Source organism: Thunnus albacares, chromosome 2 (genome assembly GCF_914725855.1).
Source record: "Thunnus albacares chromosome 2, fThuAlb1.1, whole genome shotgun sequence".
Taxonomy (NCBI): Eukaryota; Metazoa; Chordata; class Actinopteri; order Scombriformes; family Scombridae; genus Thunnus; species Thunnus albacares.
The window spans coordinates 16,963,939-16,985,180 of record NC_058107.1 but is presented as its reverse complement, the minus strand read 5'-3'; the positions used below and the strand labels follow the sequence as shown (position 1 = coordinate 16,985,180).

The 21,242-nt window shown below is 42.7% G+C and overlaps 1 protein-coding gene across 1 annotated transcript in view; it reads right to left on the bottom strand.

Moving 5' to 3' along the window:
• Window positions 1-21,242, bottom strand: part of mctp1a (multiple C2 domains, transmembrane 1a) — a 145,540-nt gene that overhangs the window by 6,164 nt on the left and 118,134 nt on the right. The window contains 4 exon segments of the mRNA XM_044369228.1: window positions 2,774-2,871; window positions 3,010-3,119; window positions 3,855-3,964; window positions 19,060-19,116. Coding sequence (XP_044225163.1) covers window positions 2,774-2,871; window positions 3,010-3,119; window positions 3,855-3,964; window positions 19,060-19,116 — 375 coding nt within the window.

Below are 21,242 nucleotides of genomic sequence, written 5' to 3'. Positions count from 1 at the left end.
AAAGAGGTCTCATCCCCAACATAAATGTTGTCTAAAAATATTAACCCGACTCCCCACTGTTCATTAGGAGCTAAATTGGAATTCATACTTATTTTTGTACTGGGGGTTTGATCCAGCTCCTTTACACCGATCATAAAGGGCCACTTGGCATGCTAATTGCCTTGGCCCTACTTATGCACTCCCTAGCTCACATGGCTAATGGTGTCGTAAAACATACTAGTGCACTGACACCTCCCAAACGCCAGGTAGGGAATAGTAAGCACTATAAAGGTGCTCAGTTTGGCCTCGTTTAAGAGGACATGAAGGATTTCCTGATAATGACTATAAAGATAGCTTATGCTAGTAAAAGATCCAAACCAAAAACTCTTATCCAGAGAGCAAGAGGGACTCTTGCACGCACGCATGCAACCCTGCACACACAAATACGTAAGCCAGCCTTTAAAACTGCTTCTCACAGAGGGACACGATCATTTAAATAAACTGTTCTCTGCCTGTTGCAGCTTACATTCACTGCTGGGGATTTAGACTATAAAGAGTGTTTGACAGTGCTAGGGCCCAGTGTCAGTGATTTGGAGAGTTTGGTTCACAAGACTGAAGTACCTGGTGAAAAGAGAGTGTTGCTGCTACTGAATGCAAAGTTACATAGAAATGGAAGATAAGAAAACAATGACAAAAGCTGTTCCCCATTTGCTGTAGTGCTCTGCATCTATATATGTTATGATAGACTGCAGTCCAGTGTGGTTGCCCTTTGAAAATAAAGTCATTAGAACCTCATCAGTTCTGGCTGCACTGAAGCACCTCCAAATGATGCGGAACACTAAACTGAAACAACCCCAACCCACCTCACATGCACTACTGCTGGGAGAGCATGTGTATGTGTTAGGTCACATCGGGGCCCTGAAATAGCACTTCATTAGTCATCCAGGGTGTCAGGCACAGTGGGCCCCTGCACCAATGCCAGTGGGTGCCATGGACACGTGCCCGTGAGGGGACGCTCCATTTGGACCCCAGCACCTCTCTGCATCATCTGAGAGCCTCAGGGGCTTAATCCCCACTGACGGCTCTGACCCAGTAAGGTGGGGGCAGGCAATGAGGTGAACCCACCACCGGAGGAAGCAGTGGGACGCACTGCGAAGCAGAACGTTCTAGTCTGTTTTTAGCCAACGACCGCAGAGCAGGATGTCTTCACAGTGGGCTAACCTTTGTATTCAGTGAGAAAGTGATTAGTGCAGGTTTCAGTTCTGACAGAGCAGCAAATCTAAATGTCGATGACCTTATCTTTTTGATGCAAACAAAGTTAAATTGTCCTAAATAATCAAACCAATCATTTCCATCAAACCATCAACTCAACTTTTACCTTCTGTCCTCATTCCTTCTCCCCTATATCCACATCCATTTCCATCTTTCCTCCCCTGAAATCTATTCTTACCCTCTCCCTTGGTCTTTCACCCTCATTACTCAGTCAGCCTCCAAACTGTCAGAGAAACCTGGCAACAATTACCATTCCAACAGCTGCAGCAATAACTGTTACAGTAGCACTTACAGTTTTACTTATACAGTAGGCACAACTCCAGCAGCACGGGCACCAGACCAGGGCAGCATGTCTACCCCCACCTTCCCCAGCCAGCAGGCCCTCATTAGAGGCCTTGTAAAGGCCTCGTACCTGCCGGGCTTGGGCCCCTTCACTTCTCTGCTCCTTCAGGCTCCGGGTGTGTAAGGTGGCTGCACTTCACCAGAGGGGACAGCTTGGGCTCATTTAAGGCAATGGCTACCTGCCTTGTGCCAATCGCCGCAACAGGCCCCAGAAAACTATGAAACTGTAAAACTGCACGGGGGCCGAAAGGGGGAGAACATAGGAGGCTGACAGGGGTGTGTAGGGGAGCAAGGATTATGACCCTGTAAAGATGAAAGAAGTTGCGGGAAACAAGCGATCAAAGAGGAAGTGTGTCAGCGCTTATGTGGCAGGGGATTGGTCATATCAGAGGCCCTAGGTCGTACAGCCTCAGTCTGCACATTTGTGTATCTGTGTGTTCGTGTGTGTGTGTGTTGAACTCAGCACAGCGGGGATTAACGGCCACAGCGGACACCATCGGTGCTGGATAACACAATGACTTTCACAAGCTGCTGCTTAATTGCAGTTTAAACTGCACTTTGTCCTGGGCAGCACAGCACGTTACAGATTTAACATACACACACACACACAAGCACATTTACACACCTATATTTTACCTTAACGAAGCATCTGTAGTCTTCAGCCACAAAGTTAATCTGATCTCACGGTTAATGTAGAAGCAAAACCGCATGGGGCTGGTTAACTGTTGGTTTACACTCTGTTCCAATTACTAGCATAGCTGGGAAACGACAGCTAACTGTAATTGTGTGTGAGTGTATGTGTATGGAGTCAATCAACCTAGTTATATGCTGGGCACTAAACTCACTTAACCTTGTTATCTTATTACACAGCTCCAGCTATGTATGTGGAAATTAAATTAGACTAGGAAGCTACTAATAAGAAAACAAAGAAACGACTTTGAAACAATTAGATTAGATGTCTAAGTGGGTAAAACAATAGCCAGTTCACCCCACAAGTACAAAAGTGCAGAGTATAAACCCAGCAAGCGGCTGAGAAGAGGAAAAAGAAAAAAAAAAAAACAGAGAAAGAGTAAGACATAATAAAAGGAGCCCTAACCCTTGCCCATGTCTGAGACTGACAGAGGTAATGTCAAAAAGATATAAAAGATGAAACAAACATGAAAGTGGAAAGTTCACCCACCACTTGTACATCTGAGGGCACTCTGGACAGAAAGTCTAGCAGCTCATTGTTATCAATGGTGTAAGGGTCTCGCAGCTTCTTTGTGAATTTATTCACCCCTGTAGAGAGAGAGAGAGGTAGGGAAGAGTTGGAAGATATCAGCACATACTATATGAACACGTATTTGTATATACCTATTGAATGTAATTACTTAAACTTACAGTACATGTAAGTAAACATTTCTGACATTAGCTCACCCCAGACTAGCACAATATATCTTAGAGGAATGAAGTAGATGATGATGGTTGCCACTCCAAGAGCCACAATGGCCAGCCAGCTTAAGAAAGGCACAGTCCAGTTAAATGAGCTGTAAAGAGAGGAAAAAGGGGTACTGTAAAAATTAGGAGCAGTAAATCCAAACATGCTGAGAAAGAGTAAAGAGCACAGTCAGAAAGGGCATTTTAATACTTTTCTGCCCAAACAAGCTGATCTAGAAACCCCTGCACTACAAATTCATGCTCACTGGAGCTGAGCAGAAGGAAAGAAGTTTATCCTGTCTTACAGGTCAGTATTGCAGGGTGAAAATGGCCTATGACTCAATGCAATTCATATCATCTGATCAGTAAAACATCCTAAACTTTACAGAAACACGGGCCACAAACATTTCAGCTTCGTTTAAAATTAAAATTTACCTGTAACTGAAGAAAGAACCTGTAGTGCAAGGCCAGTCCAACTTTTAATCTAAAAGAAACTCCCTGCCTTCACTTTGCTTTGTATATGTGTGAGTGAATGTCAGGACCTTTGTGTACATGAAATTAATGGTTTTTGTGTGTGTGCATGTACAGTGATGTTTGTTTAAGGTGTACATGTTTCAGTTAACAGGAAGTCATGGGGGATTAAGTGAGAAATGATGGACAGCCCGTGTGTTTGTCTTTCAGGGTTGGGTGTCACGCTGACAGTGTTTTCTGAGAGCAGCACTGAGTTAGACTCAGGCTGGCAAGAGGAAGCGGGGCAACCTGGCATTGCAGAAAAAAACACTGGGACGTGCGGAGCGGAGCAGAGCGCAGCGGGCTGTGTGCCGAAGAGCGGGCTTACGACTCACTTCTTTATCCTCTCGCCATAGGAGGCCACTTCATCCAGTGCATTCTGCACGCTGATGCACACGTCCTGAATGGCATAAAGCTTGTTCATGAAGCCCTTTCTCTCAGAGTCCTGCGAGAGCACAGATAGAGGGAGAAAGAAAGCAAGGGTGAGACAGGAAGAGATGGAGCGAAACAGAGAGGAGAGGGTGAGAGAGGGGAGGAAAGAGAAAGAAGAGAGAAAAGACAGGGGCTGGGCACAGGCATCTTTGTGAAAACAATACATTTTAAATAGCGTCAAAGATTTGGAGTGGGAAGCCAAATCACCAGATATCCTGCATGAACTGACGGAGTGCTCTCATTCCAGGCAGTAATAGAGATATAAAGTCGGCAGAACAAATCAAAATGTTTTCCTCCTTACAAAAGCTCACACAGGAAAATTTGAATACGTGAATAGAGAGGCAGAATTAAACTGAAAGCCGAATGGATACATCAATCTCTGGGCGCTCTTTCTCCCTCTCTCTGGTGCTGCCAAGACAGCTAGGAAGACCAGGCAGAGCCCTCTTTTGTTCTGCTGGCTGGCACACTGTGATGATGTCACCAGCTGTGACATCATTATCATCCTTATTAAGGCCATCACCCACCATGAAGAGCAAGCTCTTCCTTTTCAACTTTTGATGGTTGAGAACTTCAGAATATTGCGAGGAGCGGGGGGGAGAGACCACAAACTAGGCAGGCAATCTAAAATCTACAATCCCCCCTCTCACTGAAACAAAGTGAAGAATTTAAGAAGTCATGCAACAGTCAACAAGCTGCCTGCTGACTGACTGACAGGCAGGGACAGGATGGATCTGGACAGAATGAGGTGACAGAGAGTGATCGAGAGCCGTTGGGTGAGTGAGGACATCAACATGCAGACTGATTGCGGCTGAATGTGATTGGTGGGCATGCTTGGGAGACAAAAGTGGGGCATAACAAGAAGAACAGGGCTATCTATTACCATCAGAGGAAAGTAACCAGAGTGTCCAGTGCTACAGTGGGTGGTCAGTTTACAATATACTGTAGTAATAGTAGGGGAATTTGAAAAAAGAGCGGAGGACTTTTGTCATGTCATCGCCCAGATCATCTGGTTCCGGTGCATTGGCATGCCAGCTAGCATACACAACTCTATAAACTCTTTTTCTTTCTAATTCAGTGAGAGTGATTACTGTTTTCGAGGGGAGTTTGGTCATTTTGCTTGTATGCTTGCATGAATGAATTGATGTTTTCCACTGTTTCTGAGTATATTTGCTGCTGAGCTGAATGGAAGATACCAGAGACATTCATAGTTCAGATAAGAAAGAATCTGGATTTGATATAGCCAGGAAAAATAAGGACATTACACAGCAACATAAGTGAATTAGTTGCAAAATGAACAAAAAAAAAACTGAAGCTTAAGTAATAAACGTTTGAAAGAAACCAAGAGCTTATGGCAAAACAACCAATAGCCACAAAATATTTCTTTTGTTAGAGAGACAGCATGTACAGCAATGGCTGCTATAGATGAGAATGGATGGACATGGTTAGATTAGAGAGGTAAACCTCTGAGTAATCCTTATCATTATACCCAAAGAGGACAGTGAAGTAGTCAAAGACACTAAAACCCCCAGGACCCCAGAGGCCTTTACCACGTTTCACTCCTTAAGACCAGCCCCCCCACCTCACCACAACCCTCCCAGTGAGACTCAAAACAACCCCCCACTGCCCCCAAAGCCACCCTCTTCTTTCTGCTCTCCGTCCAGGATCAGATAATGTGAAAAATGAACCATGGAACAGTCAGGGAGACCACATGGCCTCCCCAGCAAAACCACACAAGACAAATAGATATAATTAGACAGCGTCCCTGGGTTATTTTTCTTTGCAAATATTTTACAAGACTCCCTTTCTTTCTTCCTCCCTCTCTCCTCCTCTTCTCAGTCCTTTCCTCAGAGTCCATCTGTTTTTCATTGCTCGCTCAAACAAATCTCAGAGTGTGGAGGGCTATTGTGATGGGCTGGGTTAGGCCGAGCCGAGACGGACTGGGCCGGGTCAGGCCATTTTATTTTCTGGCCCGGACTCAGGGGAGAGTGTTTGAGGGCCAGGGGAGTGGTGTGAGAGAGCGGGCGGGGGTGGAGAGGATAAGTCAGAGGTCATCGGAGTATAAACCATTGCCACATGCCCCTCGGACTGCGGTCTGACTCCTATTTCCTGTCTTCAAACACGGCTCGGGGAGGCGGGAGGTAGCAATAACACAGAGGGCCACGGAGAACCTTGTTTTCCCAGCTTCCCCGCACACTGCGCACATATGGAGCCAGGCAACCTGTTCTTATAATGGAACCTAATATGCACACAAACACACACACACACACACACACACACACATACACACACACACCCTACAGCTATTAGATAAGGTTGATCTGCACACCTGGTCTTGCTGTGTGACTCTACAAACGATATACACCGACACAGATTAGACGATGAGGGCCCTTGACTTCTGAAAGCAGTTTCTTTCTTTACTGAGCAAGTTTGTAGATTAAGTTTTTAGACTGCAATGTCACTCACCACTGACAGAAAGGGGATTGATACAGAATAATACAGAGAGAGACAGGGCATCCACACATCACAGTCAACGCTAAGGAAAGCTTTCTAAAATATTGACTTACATATCAAACAAAACTGTGAAATATTTGAATCAGGGAGGTGAGCTTAATTCTCAGTTGTATCATTCTTTCTGTAGTTTAGTGGAGCATGTGTGTGCATGTGTGTGACAACCATTAGCTCACATGTGATAAGCGTTGAGGTTTTCCAGTCCTGACCAGCTCCCAGTCTCACTCAGGAGGAGGAGCAGGGTCTTTACAGGAGACTCAGGGCCTGTATTTCCATCTGTCTCTTCCTGTGTCTGTCAGGGAGACTAAGATGGTTTGTTTGGAGAACTGAAGGCAAGGCTAATAAAATGAAATCTGTGAGGCCTCTCGCTTTGACTTGGCTACAGTTGCAGTCATGTTAATGCTCAAAGTATGCTACAAATCCCAGCACCTCTGACAGCAGTGTTCTGATGGATGGTGCTGCATGGCTTGAATCATTCAGACAGATAGTGTAATAAGCTTGCCTAATGAGTTCAGCATCATGCATTTTAATAGACTGCAACTGTAGGTTCATCTGCAATGTGTTATGCTGACATGTTACAGTAACTGCCAATTCAGTCTGTGTACTACAAATTGTCACTGCAGTCAGATGACAGAGCATTCAATCTAGACAACTTCATCTACTGTAAGAGAAGCCTGGATCTGTGTAGATATTATATGTATTCTTTACTGTCAGGTACACATGCCATGTGTACCAGTACATACAGTACAGTTTATGTACAGTACAATATATAAGCCAATGCATGAAATGTCATTAAATGTTGGTCATAATCTCTGACTCTGAGATAAAAACCACTGTCTTACTTTCTGCCACAACTACATTTGATATAAAACGAATGCTTAATAAAAGGGATATAAAATGATTGCAAACTGGTGCAGCAGCATTAAATGAAAACAAAACATATGCAAGAAGATCAAAACGGCAAGAAAGAATATATAAGAAGAAAGAATATATACTGTGTTAATTAATTTTTGAATACCAATAAGCAACAGTACACTATTAATGCAAAATAGCATTAATTTGTGTCTCTTAAATGCAAACTCCAGTGTCGCTCTGATATAAATAAGAAAGCGTCTCGAGGCCTTTGTACACATCTCACATTATTTTTCATTCTCTGTGTCCTTTTGTGTGTATTGGTCTATCTCTCCCTCTGAATATCATTTGTTTTTTAATCTATAGCAAAAGGTCAGGGCCAATCAGAGTGCAATGTGAGTTAAGGGTGAAGTCAGAGTAACAGCACACTACTGTGTATGAAACGAAATTCTGCACTGAGACAATCTGTTTACGCCGTGAGTGAAATGTTTCTATGTGCAGCAGAAACTCCTTGACATCAATTAACTCTCATCAGGTTTGGTAACAGAAATATTTAGTGAGTCAGTGTCCTTTGTTGGCAGAGTTGCATGTTTTAATTGTGTGTATGTCACTTAAAGGCAATAAATGCATCTTTTATGGTTATGTCCAAAGTTTGCATCATTGTGCGGAGTGTGATATGAAATCTCAGCCAAGCAGCCATCACTTTAGAGCTCAGCCACCCTGTGTACAAGTGTGTGGAGCAGGTTGCACCATGGGACTGCTCCCATCAGGGAAGACAGACTAGGGAAGGCTCGTTAAAGTGATGTGAGCTGTTTGCATGTGTTAAGGAGAAACAACCCTCAGTGACACTAGAGAGAGCCGAGGGACATGCGCTCTCTCACCTACATATACACAGAAACAGCCCAGTCAGGCTATCAACATAGCACTTGCTGGTAAATTGTGGTAAACAAATGTGGTAAACTCCTTGAAACACTTGATTAAATATTTAACAAAGGAAAGATGTGCAATGCCTCTGTGTACTCAAGTGTTCTATTTCTCTTTCAGAGAGATAGCATCATAGCTGAGCACATCTATATGCAAAAGTGCAAAGTGAGCACTTGTAAACTTTGCAAAGACAGTTTGTTCTTCACTGACCCAAGGCCTAGAGCTAAACAAGAGAGAGGTCACTGAGGACTTAGCCTATTACGATGGACTCAAATATCTGTCCTATATCTACTGGGTGGAAATAAAGAGAGCCATTTGAGACTGTTTTAACCTCCGATCACATTGTTCTCCCTGCTGGGTTACGCCATAAAAATGATAAACCTAACAGTTATAATGTAGCAGCATATATCCAATCACACCACAAAATGAGCCTGAACCACAAGTGGCTTCTGCTCAGTGCGGCTGTGCTAAAATTGCACCTGTTTTTCTTTGTTTTTCTTTTTGTCTCTCTCGCTCTGGCAGCACAGTAAAAATTGAAATGTCAAATAAAACGTGACAGGATGCTAATATGTGGCTCCCAGAGGGCATCTGAAAGTGTGCTTGTTGATTTTGTAACTGCAGAGAGAGTCGACATCCCTCCCATTTCCACTCCAGGAAAAAAACAAAAAAAAAACATTGAAAAGTTGAGTCAAGTTGAGGAATGCTTTAGCGGCAACACTGATTCAATTTCCAAAGCCAGTGAAAGAATTAAGGATGACAGAATAATAAATAGCGCATACAATTAGCATCTGCTGTACAGTCTGGTTAACACTTAATGCGTTGCTATCTCTCCTTATGAAATAAAATATGGGTAAAGGAAACTAATTATTCGTTCCCATAAACATTATATTTACCTCTGCCCAGTTTTTAAACATTTCTGTGAATAATTAAATATAGAAATAATTTAGTAATTGATGAAAGTGAAATACTGTTCACTAGTAGGAGGTGAGGCTTGTCCACATCAATGGCTTTTAGTTCAATCTTTTTTTGTTTTTGTTTGTTTGGTTCAGTACATGAGTCACAATTATTAGTCCAATCTGTTAAATGTTTACGTAATTGTTCATAATTTGCATTTCTGTATTTGTATTGCAAAGAAGTTTAATTAGTTTAATGAAAATGTGAATGACTGCTTTTTAAACTAGAAAGATCACACGTTTTTGCCGCTTGTTCATTGGGACGCTTTTTCTGGCATTATAATGAACTAAATAATATTTTACAATGGACATTTTTAGCAGTAAGTACTTTATATCTGTGACACTGACCGTTTAAATAGTTCTTCTTCTACCACAGAGGTAATGTAAGCCAAATACAGGCCTTAATATGAAAATTAATATGTCTGAATAGTGTCTATTCCAAGGAGTCCACTGGGGAGCGAGGAGTCACAGATTTAACCTACTGGGAGTTAAGAGAAAAAAAAAGTTGGGGACCCAGTGGCCTAGAAGAATATCTCCCCTCTGTCAAGAAATGACAACAAGACGAAACAAAGGCCCTGCGACCAGCCTCAGATACCACCATGCAACCTGGCACCTCGCCAGCGCCACATGAAAGAAGCAGATGTTCCTTTTTTTTTCAGGCTGCGGTTTTAATAAATAATTTATCCCATACAAGAACTAATCCATGGGTGAATGTGGGGAATACATCTCTATTTCCCTCCCTCTCTTTTTATCATAAACACATAAATATCTGTTTAACTAGTGTGTTGAGATGCACTGCACGTCCTCCTCCTGGCCCTCATCAGGCAGCTCACACACACAAAGGCCACGTTAAGATGTGATGGGGCGTCCCACTCCCAAAGGCCCAAACGGATGAATGTGAGGAGAGTGTCTGTGTGCACACACAGACTTCTTTGAGAATATCTATGTGCGCTAAGGGTTGCTCCCACAAAGCCAAAGTCAAACTACAGTTAAGACTGTCAGCTGGAGGTGGACCAGGCAGACACAATGCTCTCTAGTACTAATTAGTCTCTTCACCCAGCCTAGTCCCATAGCGAGGATAAATATACACATATGTAAAAGAGAGGGAGAGAGAGGGAATGAGGGAATAAAAGGAAGAGGTGGTGGTGACTTATTTTCAGTTTGACCTCTGCTTCCTATCCTAAAGAGAAAGGTTTCTGGTGTTATGAGAGTGCGTTTGTGTGTGTGCCTCTAATGTGTCTGGGTGGCAGGAGGTTGTTTGCCACTGATCATCTTTACCCATCTCTCCCTGGGGCCTCTCATCACCTCTACCACACCAGCCACTCCATCAGACTCAAGGTCGGGTGCACACACACACACACACACACACACATAAATGACTACCACCCCACAACTTCTGCGCTTGATCACTTCCTCTTCCTCACCTCCTGCCGAATGCCACCCGACCCCCCGCCCACCTGCCTAATTCTCCCCCACCTTGCCTCACCTCTGCTCCCCTGCTCCTGTGCTCTCCTTCCCCTGTCCTTCCCAGAATCCAGCCTGGCAGAGTGTGATGAATGGGACAACATTACTCTTGTCCTCTGTTGGCCTGGTTTAGCTGCTCCAGCCCATCTTCCTCTGTCTGTCAGTCTGTCTGTCTGTCTATCTGTTTGTCTTTTTCACTCTCTCTGTCTGCGTTGGCTTAAAACATATAGCACTATGAAATCTAAATACTGTATTCATTGGTTTTCACCATGCTGCAAGATGAGAGTATAAGGAAACTTTGATAATATGCAAATGTAGATGAGGTACAGCTATTATACATACATATATATATATATATATATGTATATATATGTATGTATATGAAAGATAATCGTTTTAAAGACACATGTAAGCATTTCTGATTCTGTAAGGTGGTGTTTTTATCCACAGGAGTTTCATTTCTCTTCTATAAATTAAGATCCATACCTACACAATATTGTATAATTGTTCATTAATTAAATCATAGTAAATTACATGTGATTCATCACCCAGGTCTATAAAACGTGCGCTATCTCCGGTGTACCTTTAATTACATATTCATGTTCAGAGAGGCACAGGCAAGAAACAGCTTTAACATCCACTGTTTTAAACTTTGTTTTGGTAGGGAAAAAAAAAACACGACAGAGCGAGAGTGCATTGCTATGAAGTGAAGGGATCACGTCTTCAAATAAAATATGCATCCTCTCAGTGCTCATTACAGATTTATGACTCTTGTTAAAAGAAAAGGTGGCGGCTGCCTTCTAACATGTCTGACTTTCAAATTCAGACGACACCGCTGTCAAGTGTTGTGCTCCACATTCTGTCCAATGAGAGACCGGGAGGTATGAGTGTTCCATCTTCAACATCCTATTCGGTGAGTGTCTCGTAGAGAGTTACTTTGGGTGGATGAGAACACACAACTCCTCACCTACAGTGCAACGAGTGCTCGTCGTAAGCCTTTGATGCATAGTTCATCAGTCAAAAAGTTCAGTTGGTTCAGCCGCTCTTGTGTATGTGATTCAGAACAATAACAGTTGGGGGAGTAGACATTGCTGCATTAGGCATAATGAGCATTGGGATTTGCTCCAGCAATATGAAATAGTTTTGCTGTTTCTGTTGCAACTTTTAAGAAAAAGTGCTCACAAGTGTGTTCAAATCACCATACCACCCACAACCGCACACACATGCACACATATACGCTTTCAGGGCTCTGAGAATCCCCATTAGAAAATTAGTTTGGTAGGTGCTTATTATCAGTGACTTATGGGTCATAAAGTGTGAAAACAATCATTATTTTTAAGAGGAATGTAATTAGTGCTATTCAAAAAAAAACAACAATCTAAAAGTGTATTTTTGGCAAAAAAGTACACTAAGCAACTCTGTGGTGGAATTTTATTCCCTTATGGCCCCCATCACTGCACACATTACAAGTTCAAAATCAGCAATCAGCAAAAACTTGAGTCACTCCCAATGTCACCCTTTAGTACCTCAGAGCCTACAGTCCCACTAGCATCACACAGTTAACACGCTGTCGCACCTCAATCTACAGCTGTCACCTTGCAGGGTAATAGGTCTACAGTGCTAGAGGGAAGTCACACAAAAAGACGGGAGCAGCCTTCCATGCTGGAGCCCCATTATCGTCCCCATCACCTTAAAGAGCAGGCAGAGGCGGAGGCCTCCAGGCGGGGTTGGATTGGGGGGCCGAACGTGCAGAGCGTGGGTGTTTGATTGAGACGCGGACAGGGAACAGGTATTGTACACAAACCCTGACAGGACAGCAGACAGAGGCCGCCGGACAGACGATGAGCTAAGTAGGAAACCGGAAGACAGTCACACACACCATTAGAAGTCAGAGCCGCACACATGCCCACTTACCACCATCGCTCGTATCCACTCAAAGTGCCAGGAAGCCAACATATCCTCGAGGATATGGTTTTTATCACGGCTGTCCTCCCAGGGGCCTGGTTTAGGGTCCTTGTGGATAGATTACAGTAAGATTTTGTCTTTACAACCCGGAGAAATTAAGGTGCAAGGGTTAAAGAAAAAAAGAGGATACTTTACAACTGGGGTCTTATAGTTGATGTTTTGGCCAATATAACAGGCTATAGGCAAGAACAACATTGTTTCACCACCTTCTCTGTAGAGCTTGTAAACATAAGCACTGCACTAAAAGCAGCTTTAGCAGTGCAATGCAGAGGAGAGTTGTAATTGATTTTTTTTTAAGTATTCAAACTTTGTTTCATCCTCCAAATAAATGCTTTTGATAGCTGGGTTAAAGCATGACTGTTTTAAAACCATTTTAGGCATATACTGGACTACTGCAAAGCTGTGTCTAGAAGAACACCAATTTCTACAATCTCTACAATGACTGTGGTGAGTATAAAGCTGTACTTATCTATAGGTATACTGGTAAACTGCAAAAAAAAAACCCTCAGAACAAATGTTCATGTCAATAACAAAAGGCCAGAGTTAAAGTAAAAGTGAAAAGGGAATGGAGCAGAGCGAAGGAGAAATGAGAGAAAGCGAAAGACAAAGCAAGAGATATGTATCTTGGGGGAATAGAGATAGTGAGAGATGATCCACCTGATGTATGTGTGTGACAAAGAGGAAAAACAAACAAACAATGCAGTGTATTTTGCATAGAGAGACAATACCCCTCTATGCCTCTTTCACCCTCCTTTTTGTTTTCATTCCTTCCTCTATTAGCCAAACATGATTAAAATGCAGTTCCTACTAGTGTCTCTGCTGAACAACGAAAAAAAGACAGTGAGATGGAAAGAAAAATGAAGCGGAAAAGTCAAAAGCATCTTTTACAGCGTGACGCTTTTCATCCTTCACAGGCAGGGAGAAGAAAAGAACACAGAGATTGAAACTTTTTTTTTCTCTTCCCCTCTCCCTCTCTCTGTCTCTCTCTCCTATTCTCCTCAGCAGCTGAAACCCCCCCGATACCTGAGGACAACCCCACTGCATTACAAGCTCAATAGCCTCCCTAGAACAACATTTCAGTCACACTTTTTTTTTTCCAGAGCATTGATATAATTCCCAATGCTCTCTTTAGTCCAATTACATTATGCCATGTCGCTATCTGAGCGATCGGCGCAGTGCCGTGACTGGGACTGAGAGAGGAGTGCTGGGGCTTGGGAAGGTGCTGCACAGCTCCATGTGCTATCTGGAGATAAGTCAGAAAACTTACACTGTTTTTAACCATATTCACACTGAGACAAAGTGTGCAAACCTTGTTTAACATAACATAGAGCGGAGAACCTAGGCACTAACAGAGGAAACAGGAGCTGAGAGAGAGCTGGGGAGAGAAGAGACAGGTACATACAAAGAGAGAGCAGAGCGGTATTGTATGTAAAAATCAGTAGCCGAAAACAGCTGCAAGGCCTGCAGGGTGAGAACTGGATATGTGTGCTGATACTAGCCATTGGCCAGGAGTTATATACTTGCCAGAGAATTGATAAACACACACACACATGTGCACACACGTGTGCGTGCATGAGTCATGCCTACAGGGAAAGCAGCAGAGGGTGGAAAGGCTGTCTCAGCACTATAGATGAGAAGGATAAAGAGATATTGTGCTTTAGGAAGACAACTGCGTGGCAGGAGAGATGAAGACACAGAGGATCATGTATGCTCAATCTTATATACAATGTACAGTCACCTGCATTACAATTTGTTACAACCTGTTTGGACCACATCAACATTTGGTGTCATGCAATGTGCACATAAATCACAGAAAGCTATCCTAAACTCCTCAAAATTGTATTGTAATTCCATATGGTTTACCTATATTCAGTCGGTGCCCCAATAGGTCAAAAAAGATTTCATCGCTGGTTCATGTGGAATGCCGTACGGAATTGAGTCCATAAATAAGACTAAAAAAAAAGGACTTTTCATTTCAGTATAGTAATTTAGATTTTACGGTTCAATGCGTTGGAGCTAATGAATAATGTCCACTCTATATTTACCATCAACTCTGCACATGAGGGAGGGAAAAGAGAAAATGAGCGAGAAACTGGAGAATGAAAAAAAAAAATTTCAAGGGTGCATGTGGTGTGTCTGTGTGTGTGTGAAAGAGAGATAGATAGATAGACAGAGAGAGAGAGAGAGAGAAAGAGAGAGGGAATGCACTGAGCAGTAAGCCTGTGAGCAGGACATGATTGCAGTGTGTATCTTATCTGTGTCAGGTCCTCCTGAGGCTAGTGGAGCCTAGCTGAGCGGAGCACGAGCGCTTCAGTGACCAGTCAACCGTGTGAGGGTAATCTCCTCACTCTTTCAGACTCTCTCTCTCTCTCTCTCTCTCTCTCTCTCTCTCTCTCTCCCTTTTTCCAGTAAGCCCCCCCTCTGGGAGACAGCTGAGCCACTGCGCACACATAAGCATGACGCTCACACAAAATACACAAACACATTTACGCACACAAACACTCTCACCCATGCTGAGCCTAAAGGTGATAGCTTCGTGCCAGCTTTGGACAGCGAGCCCTCAGGTGAGAAGAAACATCACAGGCTACATTGCACACTGAAGCCCCTGTAGCCAGTAGCCTGTAAATATACTGTGGGAATGAGCTGCATGTTGCTGCTATCTTACACCATCCATGTCCCACAATGTTACTTCGAGGTGTATTGGAAGATACTGAGAAGGCACATACAGACACATGAACTGAGCTGTAAGTAAGATAGAATTAGGGATGGCTGAGATGACAGCAGGTCCAGGACACTTGGGCATACAGGAGTACCTGTCCATGTGATTTTTACACGTTGTTGTGGCAGAGAAACCACAGGTGCGACTAACATTGATAATTGCTGCTTTCCACTTTTAACTGGTTCCAGAGCCCTGGTATTGTGCACGATGTGCTCAGTGTCATGGCTTACTGGGGAACCTACATAGAACGGAGGCATCGTTAATATTATTAATAACACTCGTGCTTCACCTGCTATGATGAGTCAAAATGTTTTCTGTGATAAGTTTTATTACATTCGGCTGGGTGAAAACTCTCTTAGGATTATCTATGAAAAGAGAGTAAATCATTTCAAACCAAAACTACATGTCTGATAGTGTCCCAAGACTAGCATCCCATAAACTAAAATCAGTGAACCTATGAAGGTGATAAATATAAACATGTCAAATTTAAGATCTACTGTTTGGGATGTTGCAACTGATATTAGAGTTCATGATGACAGCCATGTGAATAATACGATGTATTGAGCTACAGTGTATTTTCAGAACATTTAAAAAAAGAAATAAATATGTAAAAGTTAAAAGGTCTATGATTTTAACTTCTAATATTTACTATTATGAAAACCTCTTCTTAGATTAAAGTGTTGAGCTCAATTGCTCTTGATTCAGCCTGTCTGGATAGTTAGATGATGATAATCTGTTGGCAGCACATTTTTTCACCATCATTAAATCACAACCAGATACAATACATGTTACACACTTGAAAAGTGTTCTGTATTATATTATCTGAATCTCTAAAAAAAAACTCTTTACTCTCAAAAAACATTTTTCATTCTGCCATGCTGACATCTTTTCATGCTGGATATGTATCTTATTTGTTATTTCTAAGACTACAATTTCAATATGTGTGCAACTGCTTCTGTACTCTGTTGGTGAAAAAGCTGCATCTGCAACTTGCCACCATGTTTAAGATTTGTTTTATTGAAAGCAGAGGTTCAAAATTTGGGCAGTATACTGCTTGCATATTCTCTGTGTGTGTGTGTGTGTAGGCAATAAGAGTCAAGCAACATTCCAAGCTGAAGATTAACGCACACACACAAACACACTCGCGGAGCAGGAGGACGAGAGTAGAGTAAAAAAAAAAATTAGTTCATGTCTAACATTCTTTCATCCCTCATGTGCCTGCCTGCTTGGCTTTAACAACTGAGCCGTCCCCATCAATTAGTCTAGATGCTGGACTTTCATTGAGATTAAGTGACTAATATCAGTGCTTGCTCACAAGAAAGACACTTTTCACGTCTGCCCAACAATCTGCTAAGTCAAAACACATGTGGTGATCCAAGGCAAAAAGCCTGCAAGGGGTCTTCTATGCAATGAAAAACAGGTGTTCTACTTTTTGGCCATGTAATACCCCATTTAGCCTCTGGAGCAAAGGTTATCCAGCTAATAGCTGCCTTGTGGTGCACTGGGAAGAGCCGTGCACATGGCCGGAGTAAACATCTGGGACGAATTGTACATACTTGCAACATATGCTTCAAGTTCAATTAAAATGAGGCCTTGGCACATTTATTAATCTTTTTTTCCCTTTCGCTCTCATTCTCTCTCTCTTCTTCCCTCTCTCCCCTATAGGCCTGTGCCATAAAAGAGGCCTCCTTTGACCCGTCCTTCATACTTACTCATACAATCTGAAGCTGTACCTCATATCCAATGTAAAAAACCTCATATCCAATGTAAAAGACAAATTTGTTAAGCCTTGAAATTCCATTTGTTCTGCACTTAACCAGGTTGGAGGGAAAGCAAAGGGAAGAGAGAGAGAGAGAGAGTACCGTATGTGTCAGGATGAAAGAGTGAAAAAAGGCAGGGAAGGGGACGATTGAGGAAAGGGTAGAAGGAGAGAGATATAGGCGAAGAAAAAAGAAAAATGCCCCCCTTTCAACTTTCCTACAGCCCAAATGAAATGCTAACAGTTGAGGGGAGCAATAGATCAAAATGTATGAAGCCAGAGTTGGTAAATTGTAGCCTTTGTGGCGGCTGTGCTATCCAGCATCCCAGCCCTGTGTGAGCACAGAGAGCAAGGCCTTCTTATGTGGAATAATCAGTTTGGCACCAAATCTGACGGAGGCTGCACAAGCTGCTGCTGCACCTCATTTCAATATGAAAGTCTAAAATGTATTTCATATAATCTGCAGCTTTTCAAATGCCTGTATTTTTATTTTTTCCCTGAGAGGAGGTAGGAAATGCAGTGATGGAGAACAGACGTAAAGAAGGGGTAAAAAAAGGTTCAAGGTTGCCTGGTGCATATCTTCAGTCAGTGGCCCCCTGTACATTTCAGCCTTGGAACTTCACAGCCATGAAACTTTGCTTCTGCATCACTGTGGGAGAGGATGTAATGCTCACGTATCTTTGTGTGCTCATCGCCCAACTGGCTGCCTGGCTGACTTATTGCCTGACTTACTGGTGGGATGACTATTTGACCATCTGCAACATAAGTGTGCTTTTTTTAACCCTTTTGCTGCAGACTTGAACTTACAACCCTTCGAAAATGGGAGCGGCTGTAAGCGAGGTTGGAATTGTATAAGAAAATTTCACATTCAGAATGTCCTTAGGCAAAATAATTTTGAGATATCAAATTGCCTGGTCAAAGGCCTTTACAATTACCATTGCAAACAGCCAGAGTTTTCCCTCAAAAAGATTACTACACCAGACCATGCAAATTACCACATCTTAGCCTACTAACCTTTATATTGCTGGAGTGTGGCTGCAAGGCATCAAGTAACAGCCAGACTAATTTCAGATTCAAGACTTTTCCGTCAAGGTGCTTTACGGTTTTCACAGTAAAATATTTGGGCTTTACTTAAAAGCTCAAGTTAGAATTTGTAAGAGTTACACTTCCTTGTTTTAAGACCCCTCGAGTCTGATCACACTGTGGTATCAAACTGAAAATTGTCCTCATTTCAAATGTGCGGCACCGAAACCCAGACAACCCTGTAGATGGTTACAGAGTTGCTGAAGCATTTCAATTACCATCCCCAAGTGGAACATTGACAAAGTACTGTATCCTATCCAGTGGCATTTGTTTCAGTAGCTGTTCCTACAGTGTAAACGAGCGGAGGCAGTAAAGCAGCCACCTGTTGTTACCTGATAGTGTCTGGACAAGCCCAGATGCTGTTTTACTGGGACATAAAGGAGCAGTGAATGGACCTAAATAGCTAACTAAGCACTTTATACGGGTGCGTGTTCACAGGAAACAGGGCTGAAGCATGACTGTAATAACGTAAATTCTTCATAGTGTTATACGAAGGGAAAAATAAGGACAGTGTACCAAACTGCAGTCAAAGACCAGGCCAAAGCAAAGCAAGCCAAGAAGAAGAAAGATGAGGAATGTGTTGTGTATATACCTACAGAGAAAACTTTTCAAAAAGGTTAAAAGGTTGTATAATCTTTGTACAAGTGTTTGTGCCTCAGGCAGTGACTGAACAGGGGAGGAGATGGGAGGGGAAGATCGAGTCATTTCATTCGTCTGTTTGTGTTTCCGGTCTATGAGGCAGTGTCAACTCTTCCTGAGGCAGTGTTTGTCTGTGTGTGTGTGTGTGTGTGTGTGTGTGTGTGTGTGTGTGTGTGTGTGTGTGTGTACATTTGTGTATGTGTTTGTGTGTGAGTGCATCCCTGCACACAAGACATAATTACCTTGTCATCTTTGTCAAAATCCTCATCCTCGTCCTCCAGCAGGTCCTCCATTGCTTGCTGACAGATGCAATGAGAAAAAAAAAAACAGAAAGAGAAATAAAAACGTTTATGTAACAGCTATGGTGCAGATAAACATTAGATAACACAGGGTTAACATTGGCAGAACACCCAGAGAGGCATATTAAAGCTGATTGGTTATGGTTATGTCTGGCAAGAGTTTGTTAATGAGTATGGAAAGCATGTAGATAGCACAACTATTGGATTGGTGTGTGCTAATATGTCACAAGCTTCAGAATGGTTTAGAATTACAATTTAATTTTAGAAACATTCTGTTGTTCAAATGCGTTGACACTTCTGGAAATGTAAGCAAATGCTCTGGCTTTGAATTTCAACGGGCTGAGGATTAAAGTCTATTCATCCACTCAAATCGCATTGCACAAAAGCATTCAAATCTTACACCATTCAGCGGGACGAGACAGCAGAACTCTTCTTCTTCTGATTCTTTTTGGTCTCTTCTGACCTCTATGACCTTTGCACCCGTCTCTCACCTCAACCTCCCAATTTCTATACATTCATCAATCTATCATTTCATATCCTCTCACAGAATGGTGCTCCAAGAAAGAAGAAAGAAGGAAGCCTGCAGCGTAGAGAGCAAGTCACAAAGAACAGCAACTATGTGCTTCAGTGGTCCAAAACCGATGAAACTGGAGCTGCTGTAGCTCTGAAGCCCCAAGATACCCCGATACATACTGTACAACACATAGAAGAAATGACAGAGACACACTCCTGTGCACACAGTCAGAGACAGTCAGAGACACAAAGACACATATGAATACATACGACATTCAGTAACAATGTCACATGCAGGTTGTGGCTTCTCCTGTTCACTAATAGAAGAAAGAGACAAAATTATTTTTACATATGCATTAACAGGAAATGAAATGTAGTAAGAAAAATGTCTTAATGGGAAATGCAGTCCTTCACATACAGCTCAGACCTCTATCTGTATGTGAAAAGTAAGCAGAGAAACAAATGTCTTGGCTTATATAAAAGCAGCTTGAGCCACTGTGTTACTATATCTGATTAGTATTTAATGATACACTGCTTCGGTGGCTGTGTGCCTTTGTGATCGTGCGCAAGTTCACATATGATGTCACCAAAGAGAAGACTACAGATCATTGCTGAATCTCTTATCCACCGTCTTCCTGTCAATCACACATCAAAGCAACAAGGTCATATTGTCGCTCCCAATTTACATAAACAAACACCCGTATCGTAAGCCCTACAGCTGTCAACACCCAACCCCCCAAAACCCTAAAAACCTTCACCCAGACTCAACGCCACCACAACCCCCTAACCACGTCCAGAACGCCACAGACTAGTTTGGAGAAATCCAAAAATCATTACTTAACGAGACAATAGCTTTTGTCCTTTTTGTTTTTCATTGGAATAAGGGGAAAAACTATGTGGCGGCTGACATAAGCCTCTTATGTAAATGCAGCTTCTCAACACAAACAAAGAGGAGTTCAGAACAGCAGAGTTGAGAGGGTAGAGTCAATAGTGCGTTGTGCACCAGTGCATGTGCGTGCATGTGTGTGTGTGTGTGTTTGTGTTCTATCAATAGCTCGGAGCGAGTTGGGCAAAGTGTTGTGCATGTGTGCATGGTACTCCCTGTTGAAACAGTCTGACTGTATAGCAACTGGTTATTCCCCAGTTCACTGAGACTCCATCACTGTCTAGAAAAGTAAGCCTGACTGTTCACAGTTCACAATCTCTTTACTGATAGAGAATACATTCACTACTATGCTATACAAACACCAGAGAGAGAATTCTCGCTCTCAGCCGAGGCAAAAGATGTAGACGTGATACTGTAAAACGAAAGCCTTCTGGCATCTCTAAACAAATGAACTATAACTGTTTATAAAGTCATCATGGTTCCTCCCAAATCCTTTCACCCGTGCCAAAATACAAACATAATGGATTCCTCCACACAGAGGCTTTACTAGGGCATGCCTGGCACACGCTCCGAACTTTAAACAAAGGGAATGAGCATGAGCTAGCAGGAGAAGCATGACCTAGAGAGACAGAGAGAATGATAGAGTCGTTTGTCTCCCTCTGCTCTCCGCTCTGCTCTCTCTCCTCTATCGCCTCTGGTTACAGAGAGAAGTCATGTTTCCTGTGAT